Source organism: Galeopterus variegatus, unplaced genomic scaffold (genome assembly GCF_000696425.1).
Source record: "Galeopterus variegatus unplaced genomic scaffold, G_variegatus-3.0.2 Scaffold3717, whole genome shotgun sequence".
NCBI classification, from domain to species: domain Eukaryota; kingdom Metazoa; phylum Chordata; class Mammalia; order Dermoptera; family Cynocephalidae; genus Galeopterus; species Galeopterus variegatus.
The window spans coordinates 25,990-38,382 of record NW_007729828.1 but is presented as its reverse complement, the minus strand read 5'-3'; the positions used below and the strand labels follow the sequence as shown (position 1 = coordinate 38,382).

The 12,393-nt window shown below is 37.6% G+C and overlaps 1 protein-coding gene across 1 annotated transcript in view; it reads left to right on the top strand.

Annotated features, from left to right (window-relative positions):
- The window catches only part of CRYZ (crystallin, zeta (quinone reductase)), a 25,972-nt gene extending 15,627 nt beyond the window's left edge, over positions 1–10,345 (top strand). The window contains exons 5-9 of the mRNA XM_008585797.1: positions 2,138–2,189; positions 6,546–6,695; positions 8,633–8,734; positions 8,835–8,930; positions 9,358–10,345. Coding sequence (XP_008584019.1) covers positions 2,138–2,189; positions 6,546–6,695; positions 8,633–8,734; positions 8,835–8,930; positions 9,358–9,519 — 562 coding nt within the window. The 3' untranslated portion in view covers positions 9,520–10,345. The remainder of the gene's footprint in view (positions 1–2,137; positions 2,190–6,545; positions 6,696–8,632; positions 8,735–8,834; positions 8,931–9,357) is intronic.
- Positions 10,346–12,393: the final 2,048 nt, after the last annotated feature.

Below are 12,393 nucleotides of genomic sequence, written 5' to 3'. Positions count from 1 at the left end.
TTAGATGGGCCCCCCCCCCCCCCATATTAAGGACAGATCTTCCCCATTCAGTCCACCAAATCACATGCCAATCTTCTCTGGAAACACCTCACAGACACACCCAGGAATAATGCTTTACCAAATTTCTAGGTATTCCTTAATCCAGTCAAGGGGACACCTGAAATTAACCATCACATATATATATATATAGTGTGTGTGCATATATACACACACACACACACATGTACACATGTACACATGTATATATATTAAAATCAATCTGTCAATCATAATTACACAGAGATTGATTTTAAAGAGTTGCCTCATGAAATTGTAGAGCCTTGGTAAGTCTAAAATCTGATGGGGGTAGGGGAGCAGGCTGGAGACACAGGGAAGAGTTGTAGTTTAAGTTCAAAGGCAGTCTGCTGGCAGAATTCCCTCTTGGTTAGGTGAGGTCAGCCTTTGTTCTTTGCAGGCCTTCAACTGATTGGATGAGACCCACCTACATAGCAGAGGGGAGTCTGCTTTACTCATAATCTACCTATTTAAATTTTATTCTCAACCAAAAAACACTTTCACAGAAACATCCAGAATAATGTTTGAACAAATATAGGGACAACTTGGCCCAGTCAAGTTGATACATAAAATTAACCATCACGATGAGTCTATACAAGGATGGAAGTATCATAGTAGTGGGGGTCCAGGAGAGGGTTTGCCTGCTTTTTCCCCCATTCACCCCAAGCCAGAGGATTTAGGAGAATGTGTTCTTAGTGTTTGAGGAGATGTTTATAAAATTTTTTAAAAAATTTATTAGAAAGTATTTCTTATACCATTTTATAAAATTGGCAATCCTATCCTCTTACATTTGTATTTTTCTTTTTAAAATGTGGGAGTTTTTTGGAAATAGTTATCTCAATTTATCATTCAGACCCTCAGTTTAAGTCACTGCCCTAAATGCCCTTATCTCCAAGCAAGTGTTGGAGAAAGCTTCATCTATTCCTCATTATTGGCATTTGTCAGCTGTTGACACACAGCCATCAGTAGGACTCTGGTTTACTCCGTTCTCATTCCCAGATTGAAGGTAATGTCTCTACAGTGTGGCCACTCCACTCTGTTCTAGGAAGTAAGATTCTCCCTGAGAGTCAGATCTGGATCACACAGCATCTGCTGGTTGTGACATTAACATTTGTCCATCTGGAATAGTAAAGCATCCCCCTAACCGTCTTGCCGTTTGTTCCTTGCTTTGATTATGTAGTAGGAAAGTAGTAATATGATCAAGAGGTGAAAAAAATATGTAATTTCACCAGAGGATATGGACATATTAGAGGGTGACATGGGAACCTTTATGACAGGATTTATGGTATTTCTTAATCTCCTACCGTTGCTTACTCAGCATTGCTTTCTGAAATGAGAGCTTAGCAGATGGTGCAACCTGATGTTCAAAGGCACGGAGAAGTAGAAATATGTTCTTAGCCCTGGCAAAAAATAGTCTAGATGCTGTGTTTACATGGGCATTAGTCTGGACCACAGAATAAAGCCTAAGCTATAATAAAGCTGCCTTGAGACACACTCTGGGGGAATATGTGGGAATGTGAGACTCCAGTTGCTTTAGGCTCAGCAGTCTTACTAACCCTACCTCCAAGGACTGTAGGCCCTAAGGGGTAACACCATGCTGTGATCCCAGCATCCAGCACAGTGCCTGGTGCATAAAGACTCCCAATAAACATTAGTTGAATGAATAAATGAATTGAAGGCTTTCTTTCTTTTTTTTTTTTTTTCCTTTTTGTCTTTTTTACTGACCGGCAACGGGGTGATCGCAACCCTCGGTGCTGCGCCCGCACCGCGCTCAGCCAGTGAGCGGGAACCGGTCTCAACATGGGATCCGAACCCTCAGCGGGAGCGCCACCGTGCTCCCAAGCTGCGCACTCTCCAGTGCGCCACCGGGCCGGCCCTTGAAGGCTTTCTTTTATCTGTGGCTCTGAAGAACCATTGTTTGATCCTGTGGAGCTTGGAAAATATTTTGGGATATATTTGCTCTTTGGGTAAGTGTTAGCTGGATTAAGGATAGAAATGCCTTAAAGCTAATGTAAAACACCTGTGCTTAATTACCTTCAAAAAATAAGGTGATAGGAACTATGCTTTTTCATTTTTTTTGCAGTGCCCGTGTGAAAGCTGGAGAAAGTGTTCTGGTTCACGGAGCTAGTGGAGGAGTAAGTATTTTTTTTTTAAGTTTATTTTTAAATGGTTTTGGGTTTATGGATTTCACATTATAGTTCTTTAAGTCGTTTTTAAAAGCCGAATTTATAAATATAGTCATGGGTGCCGTTTTTCCTATATGGAGTGAAGCTTTTAAAAAATTTATCTTCTGAAGTGATTCTTTGTCATTAGTTTAGCATTTCTTGGTTAATAAATTCAACAGATCACCCCATCAAAAATGTGTGTATTAATTAGGTTTTCCACTTGTATTGGGTGTGGACTAAGATAAACTGGCCTTTTTTGTGCCTTCAGGTAACACATGTTATGAGAATATTTATTTAGAATTTTAAACAGTTCTTTAAGGTTAATATTAATTCCATATTCCCTTAGATAAGGAAACTAAGGCTCATTAAAGCTTTACCTGTGTTGCCCCAGACAGCACCGCAAAGCTGCACCGTGAATTCTTAGCCCTTTCTACCTCCCTTCCACTGTGTGCCTGCTGCGCTTTGATGACATTCGTGGAGTGCACAGTACACTGCTGTGTCCTTAACACCACAACTCGTAGCATAAATTGCTAATGTTTGGGGGGCGGGGGTGTGAGGGGAGGACTCAGAACTTATAAAATAAGCCCTTCAGTGGGCTGTCAAATACGTCTTCAGAAACTGGCTGCCAATCTGCCTCTGAGGAGCTTAGAGGAAAAGTTAGAGCTCTGAGGTTGGAATTTAACAAGAAATCCACATGACCTCTATCCTGCAAGTAGAGGTTTTCAAAATTTTGGAGACAAGATTTCACATTTTAAAATAAAGGGCCTGGGGCTAGATGGCTCACCTTGAGGAAGCCAGTTAACCCTTTCAGAGCACTGTGTATTCTGGGGAGTAGTTTAAAAGAAGTAACCGAATAAAGGGCAAATTGTCCTCCAAAATCCTGAAAATGTGAATTTACCTCTGAAAGTGGCTAGATAAACAGAGAATTCATTCCATTTTGTCTTTCTGTTCTTTAAATAGATGAATCACAAGGTATGAAACCTCACTTCCTATATACCTCAAGTAGATCAATTCTGAAGGATCTCAGAGATCAGACTATTAAAAAACACAAAGATTGTCTTTATGAGGCTTGAGAAAATATGAAAGTTATACCTTGTCAAAAATTCCCATTGTTTAGCTTCACCTAAGAGGCTATTTTTGGGTTAAATTAAATTTAACTCTAAATAACTAAAGGGTCTGTCAAACACATGAATTTATTTAAATTGTTGTGACTTTCAGACAGCTAAGCTTGTGCTCTGTGTAGCAGGGAAAGATTTCAGTAGAAAGGGGAGAGAAGATTTTAAAGAAAATCTCTTTTTATTCCCTTTACCCTTTTGTAAAAAGCCTAGTTGCTTCACCATGAGTTGCTTTTTTAAAAAAAGTAAAATCCACACTGTTCCCTGAGCTGACTGAGTTCTTTAAATCCTTGGCTGGCAGGGCCAGGCTGGCAAACTGGCATGTGAAGCATTCTGATCCTCCCTGCCCTATCAGAGGGAAACAGTATTGGACTTTGCCTTGCTTCTGTTTGTACTTTCTGTCCTCATTGAATTCAGATTCCTTGGGGATTATGTTGTGTGTTTATAATGGTTGTGTAATTTATGAACACAGCTATTATCCGGATATGTTGGTGGGCAGTTGCCTAGTAGAAGAAAAATAGTTGACACATAATTGTACATAATCTACTGGTATTGCTAGTAAAATAGTTGACAAGAATAAAGAGGGCCTTTAAAAGAGCTGTTAAGTGCCCCTTTAAAGTAGTTAGAGCACAAGGAGATATGTTTATACTGAATCTTCAGTTTAAAATGTGGTTTTATTAGAGATTTGTTTTTTTTTAAATTGAAAATTAAAGGGCCGGCCCGGTGGCGCACTGCTACAGTGCACCACTTGGGAGTGCGGTGGCGCTCCCGCCGAGGGTTCGGATCCCACATACAGACCGATTCCCGCTCACTGGCTGAGCGAGGTGCGGGCGCAACACCGAGGGTTGCGATCCCGTTGCCGGTCCTGGTCCGGTACGGGCGCGACACTGAGGGTTGCGATCCGTTGCCGGACACGAAAAAAGACAAAAAGGAAAAAATAAATAAATAAAAAATAAATTGAAAATTAAAGTAGCAAAAATCAATCATGCTGTCCCCATAGTGTATTGTATTTGGTCTAGCTGGTTGTCTCTCTCCTTGCTCAGACAGGGAGTTCCATGCATTTTTTTGTTTTGGTTAAATCAGACAAATCCTGCCATAGCCTGACTGAGTTCAGGCTCATCACTCCCATGTTGCATACAGTCTTTAAGGTCCATTTCAGGTCTGGGAGTCTGTGATTTTTTTTCAATTTTAATTAGTTTCTGTCATCATTTTTCATTTAAATTCTTTTCTATCTTGACCAACCCAGTTATTCCTCTACATCAGTGGTTATCAATAGGGGGTGATTTTGCATCATCCCCCTTCCCCTCAGGGACAGTTGGCCATGTCTTGAGAATTTTTAGTTGTCACTACTGGGGAAGGGGGGTGACGGCATCTAGTGGGTAGAAGCCAGGGACACTGTTAAACATCCTTCAATGCACGGGATAGTCCCCTACAACAAAGAATTGCCTGGCCCAAAATGTCAGTAGTGCCAAATTGGCAAAACTCTGTTCTAAATGTATGTGAAACTTATCTGTGTCATTCACTTGGCATGTAATCAAACATACTTCCTAGTATTGTTATTGAAATAATTGCTCTTTTATCTATATTCCTATTACTTTTATTTCTCTTTTCTGCTAAGCACACTTACCTGGTATTCTAGTTCTTTCACCCAATCCCATGGCTTTAAATGCCATCTATAAGATAATGAATCTCAAATTTGTGTCTCCAACTCTGAACTCTTTTGAGCTCATACCTGTATTCAGCTGATTACTGAACATCGTCACTTTGGTAGCTGTGCAAGTCAGCATGTTCAAAGTGAATTCTTGATGATTTCACAGACTTGATGCTTTCCAGTCTTCTGCTCAGTTAATCTACCCAGTTAATCTGGCCAAAGACCTAGGAGACATCCTTGATTTTTCTCTCTCTTTTTTTTTTTTAACTCCCACATCTAATCTATGAGTAAGTCCTGTCAGCTTATCTCTAAACTATATCTGAAATTGTTTTTATTCTTTCCGGTGCTGCCACCTTAATCCAAGCCAGCTTTATCTCTTACCTGGACTATTTTACCAGCTACCAACTGATCTTCATACTCCCTTTTTTAAACACCACCCCCCTGATCTTGTTTATGCGTCATGTGTAACTGGAGTGACCTCTTTAAAGCCTAAATTGATCATATCACTCCCCTGCTTAAGCTCTTCAATAGTTTTGCATAGCTCTTAAAATAATCTGAAGTTTTTTGCCTCCACCTTCAGGGGCCTGTGTGACTCCCCCTTTCTGGGCATCTTCCACTCTCTCGCATGTGCCCCATCCGTGAGCCAGACTGACCATTCTTTCTGTCCTTTGAATATCCCAAGTGCATTCCCGCTTCACCAGGTTAGCCGTGGCCATTCACTGCTTGCAACTTTCTCCACGTGGCTGCCCAGTTGTTCATGTGGCTTGTTCCTCACTTCTTTCATTTCTCATTTCTTCAGTGGCCTTTCTTGATGACCTAAATAGCCCCTCTTCCTAACCCAATAGCCAGTTTCTAACCCAAGAGCCAGTTTTATTATTTTTTTTCTTTGTACTTATTTTCAGAATTTATCTTATTCATTTATTTGTTTGTCTTTATCTTCCCCCCCTCCTTAGAATGTAAGTTTCTTAATTACCATGTCCAACACATAATAAACACTCAATAAATGTTCAGCGTATGGGTGAATGAATTTATTTGCCCATGTACTTGTTTCTTCTACTTAAATGGTAGAGAACTCACATGTGTTAATTAATATTTTATATGCACAGTTAAAAGAGGAAGTCAGTGAACATGTTCTGACCATCTTTAAATCCTTTACCTTCTGCACAAAGCAGTTGCTAAGCAAACATTTTTATGCAATGGATAAAACGTTAAGTTCTGCAATCCGATTTGGTCTAGCTCCTTTTTCCAAGTTACTTATATTTTGAAGCTTCAGCTTTCTCATCTGTAGAGTAGGGACAATAATGGTATCTACTTCGTAGGGTCATTGTGGGGATGAAATAAAGCAATGTGTAAAAAGTATTTAGTAGGGTACCTGGGACATTATAATACTCAATAAAAGTTAGCTATTTTTCTTATTTCTTCATTTACACTCCTTAAGGATAGTGTAGGTTCCTTAAGGATAGGGTAGGTCCTAGAAGAATCTTAAATTCATTGAATATACTTAATAAGTGTTTGCAGGAGTGCAAGAGTATATAACTACTGTTATTTTTTGTTTTTCAGGTTGGAATAGCAGCATGCCAAATTGCTAGAGCTTATGGCTTAAAGGTTTTGGGCACGGCTAGTACTGAGGAGGGACAAAAGATTGTTTTGCAAAATGGAGCCCATGAAGTGTTTAACCACCGAGAAGTTAATTATATTGATAAAATTAAGGTAAAGTTTTCTAAAATTTTGCAGAAGTCAAACTTTGTTCGTTGGAAGTTTATGTAGTTTTCAATAAGTTCTTTTACCAACTACTCTTAAACTTGTTTGCTTCTTTTTTTTTTAATGCCCATGTATGTCTTATGCCTACATGTGTTTTAAAGTTTTAATTAATTTAAAAAGCAAAGACATCTAATTTTTAAACCTTCACTATCATTTCTATCATGTATGTCTTATGCCTACATGTGTTTTAAAGTTTTAATTAATTTAAAAAGCAAAGACATCTAATTTTTAAACCTTCACTATCATTTCTATATTATTTATGTGTATTAAATTTAAGAATATCCTCTCTAGAGTCTTATAGCGATAAGAATTGGTGCTCTTTAATGGCATGCATTTTAAGGAAAGCCACAGCTTTGTGTTTATAGCTGTGGTGTGTTCTTAATACAGTTTCTACTGATGTGAAGTTTCCATGGAAGGTGAGCTTTCTATAGATTATAAACAGGACCTTTCTAGCCCAGGGAATAAAGTTTATTTGTTAACTGGATGTTTTGGAGAACTAATCACCTCCTCACTGAAAGTGGTAAGACAGTATTTAGTTGTTGCACTAAACAGAATTTAAGCAAATTCTGAAGTTCCCCATTTGAACTATAGTGGCAGCTTACTAACACTGATTACTTTGCTAATTCCTAAACCACTTCCTCATGTTAGAAAGAATTAGAATTTCCCAGGAACTGAGTACTAAGTACCCATTACAAACTGTGGAAAAATACGAGTGAGAGCTTATTAACACTAAATCATCTTGCAACAAAACTGAGCAAAGACATCCCTTTGTTATATGTCCAGGAAACCTAGTATCCAGTACTCACTCCTAATACCATTGTCCAAGAATATTTACAAAGATCGAAGATGGCCAGTTAGTTTAAGAGTATGGTTTTTGTTTAGCAATAATCCAATTTTAACACCGTGAGGTCTTATGGCTTCCATCTCTTCCACTCACTCCTTCTGCTTCAGTCCCCTACATCTTCGCTTTTCTGTTCCTTCTGTCCAGGCTGACTCTGCGTCATATCTAACTTCCTCTTGCTCATCTTTCTTCCTTTTCACATAGAAAACTATTCAACTTTCAGGGCCCAGGTCATCATCTCTGGAACTTTCTGTGACCACTACAGGCAATCAGACTTTAACTTTTTTCGTCTGTGCTGCATTTCTGCTACTGTAGCACTTAGCTCATTACATTATAGCTACGACCATAGTATTTTTCATCTTTCTCCCTAGTTTTGTTTTGAGCTCCTGTGTCAGTCTTTGCATTCTTGGTACCTAGTGCCTGGCACAGGTACTCATTTTTGTTGTTGTTAAAATAAAATGAATATAATGTAGAGATGTATAACATTTTTAAAAGCCAGTTTTGGATGTTGGGAGCCAATATCTTAGAGCTCAAAAGAAAATACATAGTGTGTCAAGCAGATTGTAAACCATTTAGTGCAAAACTGAATGTACACCCCAAAAAATCCTGCAGTACCAAACAGCCAATGATTTCTTCTTTTCCTTTTAGTTTTTTTTAATAAAAATGGGAGCCCCTTGGGAGTTTTAGATTTTTGATTTGTTGTTTGTTTCTCTATGAAAGTTAATTTTGAAGACAGAAAATTTTCAGCTAAGAAAAAAGTATTTCATACTCACGTTATATCTAGCACCTGAAAATTCCAGGCAAATTTTCTTTCATTACAGCAATTTGTTTAGTACAAATTTTTATGATTTTACATGTTGTGGCTGGTACCTTGAAATTACATCATCTTTATATAATTAGGTCATTTTAAAATTTGCATTGTTAGTCTTAAAAGTGTAGCATTTTGTATGTCATTTGAAACATATTTCTGTAATATATGGTATGATAATAGCTATTTTACAGTTTTTTTTACTTATCTTACTCTACGTTCTTTTTGACTATACAGAAATCTGTTGGTGAAAAAGGAGTTGATGTGATTATTGAAATGTTAGCTAATGTAAATCTTAGTAATGATTTGAAACTTCTGTCATATGGAGGACGAGTAATAGTAAGTATTTCTCTTCTTTTTTTACCACTTTAAAGTTTTATCACAATTCAACACTATTTTACAGTAATCTTTAACTGTTTTATGTTGTTTTTCATAATAGATTGTTGGCAGCAGAGGTCCTATTGAAATAAACCCACGGGACACCATGGCAAACGAGACTAGTATAATTGGAGTTGCTCTCTGGTCATCAACTAAAGTACAAAAAGAAGTAATTCTGATTTTGGTTAACTTAAACATTGCTACAGTTTGCCTAGTCAGGCAGACTGAAAGTTTAAATAATTGTTAAACTTAGTTATCTGACTGGAGGAGTAGGTTAAGGATTAGTCACTGGAAGGATAACTAGGGCAACAATGTAATTATTTAAGTTAGGACGCTTTTGAGAGAGAAAAGTTATTAGTAATTATTTCAGAACAATAGGAATTTTGTAAACTAATACTCTAAGGCAAATGGGACTTATGGTAACCCTATAGAGAACTACTTTTTCTCTAGTTCTGGACAGGTTGACAAAAGCCACATGTTTGTAAGGGAGTCTTTATGGTGTAATCTTAGATTCTGAAGTTTTTTAATGCTCCTGAAAATTGTCATATGGTCCACTGCCAAAACTTTTTTTTTCTTTCCTTTAGGAGGAATTTCAGCAATTCGCAGCAGGCCTTCAAGCAGGAATGGAAATTGGTTGGCTGAAACCTGTAATAGGTTCTCAGTATCCATTGGAGAAGGTGGCCCAGGCTCATGAAAATATCATTCATGGCAGTGGAGCTGCTGGAAAAATGATTCTTCTCTTATGATTATTAATTCTTTCATGGATTTCCTATGTGGTTAGAAGTTTTCCTTCTCCCAGTTTTACTTACACTATCTTTAATTAAAATTCATTTGATTCAGTGAGTTTCTTATATTAAAAAACAAGACTTCTTTGAATAGCAGAGACAGTGGAGTAAAATTTATTTTATAGCTGGCAATATTTTTCATGCGTTCTATCTTGAAGCAAGGAGTCATCATAGTGGGAAATAGTATCTTGGTGGTCATTTCGCATTGGGGTACATTCCAGAAATTCTTAACTGATACTTCATTAATTTCATACTTTTGACTAAAACATGTTAACTCAAAATAACACTGCTCAATTTCCAAGGATTTCCAAGTATACTTATCTTTATAAAGGTTCTTTAGTCTCTGATTAGCCCATAAGTATATTGAACTTTGAAGATTTTCTGGATTAAAAATAATGTTCCAAACTAATTTCATCTGCATCTATAAGTCTCTTGGAAGAGCAAGAATAAACAATTCCCATAGAAATTTGTTAGTTTTTTCAGTATTTCCCCAAATATTAGAATGTTCACTACATTATTGGTTGATTGCCAGTGACCCCCCCCCGCCCCCGCACCCACCCTGTAGGTTCTGTGAAAACAGCAGCCTTATTTTTAGTATAGTATGATACTAAGTACATAGTCTCCAAGTAGGTGCTTCTTGATTGGTTAGATTTTCAGAGTAGATTTAAAGTTATTTGTGTGATGAGGGTCATATATTTTTAAATTGATAAGCTCACAATTTGACACACTGAGTGGTTTTTATTTTCATAACATGGTAACTTGCAATAAATTCTATAGACAATTAAAACCTGTGTTTATGTAGTTTGTCTTTGTGTAGTATTTGCCTCACATCACGGCTACTCAACTCCTAACAATTACTTCCTGACAGTGTCCTGTGATGGAAGCTTTATCTAAACTAAATAGAGGGATGACCTCTTGGAAATCTTGCCTTCAATATGATGTCCAAGGAAGTAAGGTTTGGTTGTTTGTTATTTTTGGTTTTGTTTTCCTTCATCATGAATACATGCTTCTGCCTCTTGTGACATTATGTGGTTGGTTGCCTTGACATGAATTGTTCTGTTGAATGACAATTTCTGGTTTGAACATAGAATCCTGCTTCAGTAGTGAACAGAAAGCACTGCTAATTTCTATAATCAAGGGGTATTATTGGTTTCTGGTTGTGTGTGCCATCGCTGAAGTGTTTTTGCTAGTATCATTTTTCAGGTTCATTCACTATTTCTTTTATTTATTTTTGGTGGCCAGCTGGTGCAGGGATCTGAACACTTGACCTTGGTATTAGCACCATGCTCTAACCAAGTGAGCTAACCAGCCAGCCCCACTATTTCTTTTATAGGTTAACTGTCCTTTAAAATAACATTTTTGAAAAAAGTGTTAAAAAAGCAATGTCATCAATCTGTAGGCTAGCATTTTATGTGCATCCTAAAGTGGAGGATTTCTTCCCATACAAAAAGATAAAACAATAATTATTCCATAAAAGTTGGTTTAATATGTTTGCACATTTGCCTCTTCCATAGAATGAGCTAAAACACATAGATAACTTATTAGTTCACAATCCATTCGTACAGTTCGGTTAATTTCGAAGGCAAAACTAGCCAAGCTGTATGCATTAACTCCCATATTTGTGATCATATAGCATCAGATATGTTCCTTGCACCCATCTCTTTATAATTCCAGTTCAAGTGTTGTCCCAACCTTCGGCCAACTACATTCACTACTTGGTTGGTACCTTTAGGTAGCCTTGTGGCTATGTAAAGTAGAGAATAACCCATAGAATAAACAAGCGCTGTTTCACCTCTCAACTTCTGGATTTCTGTTCCTGTTTGCTTTGACTTCTGTGACCTACAATCATATAATGTGTTACAGACCAAATTGATCGGACACCCTGAGCCACATGTGAAACAACATGCCAAAGTCACATAACTGGTGAGGAGATTCAATTTCAGCTGACTTTTTTTAGTAGGATGTTGATAAAAAGCCATACGTTTCTGAATTTTAACTTCTAGGCCTTTGGCTTTCCTACCTTGCGATCCCCTTTAGCTTCTTGTAGGAGTTGAGCTGCTTGCTTTCCAGCTTCACTTTGCCTGGGATTCCTAGTTCCTGACCCTATTAATCCTCCTTGGCTCAGTTTTAACCTATCTCCTGATTTGACAGTCTGTTATGAAGGGGATTATTCTAGTCATCCATTAGTACAACAAATATTTATTGAGTACTTAGAGTTTGAGAAGGCGTTGTGTTGGAATTTGAGGATACAAAGATATAAGACATAGTCCACATCCTTGAGTTTACAGTTGAGTAGGGGTAAGACCCAAGAAAAACATTTTAGAGTATAAGGGAATATAACAGACGGCATTCTCCAGAGAAACAGAATCAATAGGACATACATAGGCAATTGTGGGAACTGACAAATCACAATCTGTAGTGCAGGCCAGCGACTGGAAATACAGGTAGGGTTTCTACTCTTGCAGTCTTGAGGCAGAATTTTTCAGTAGGAAACCTCAGTTTTTGCTCTTAAGGCTTTCAACTGATTGGATGAGGCCCACCTACATTGAGGGAAATTCTCCTTGTCTTAAAGTCAACTGATACTGTCATGTAAACACATAAATACAAAGGGGTGATGGAGGGACACAGAGGAGGTTCTCTTAGTGTAGCTTGGGATTTCCGGTTACACATTTAATACTTTTGATGTTGTTAGCTCTTTCCATCTGTAGTAGCTTTGGCCATAAAAGTAAAAAATACATGGATGCTTCTGAAAGGGAGAAATAAAACCAGATAGCATTTTATTTTATTTATTTATTTATTTATTTTTTCCTTTTTTGTCTTTTTTTGTGACCGGTA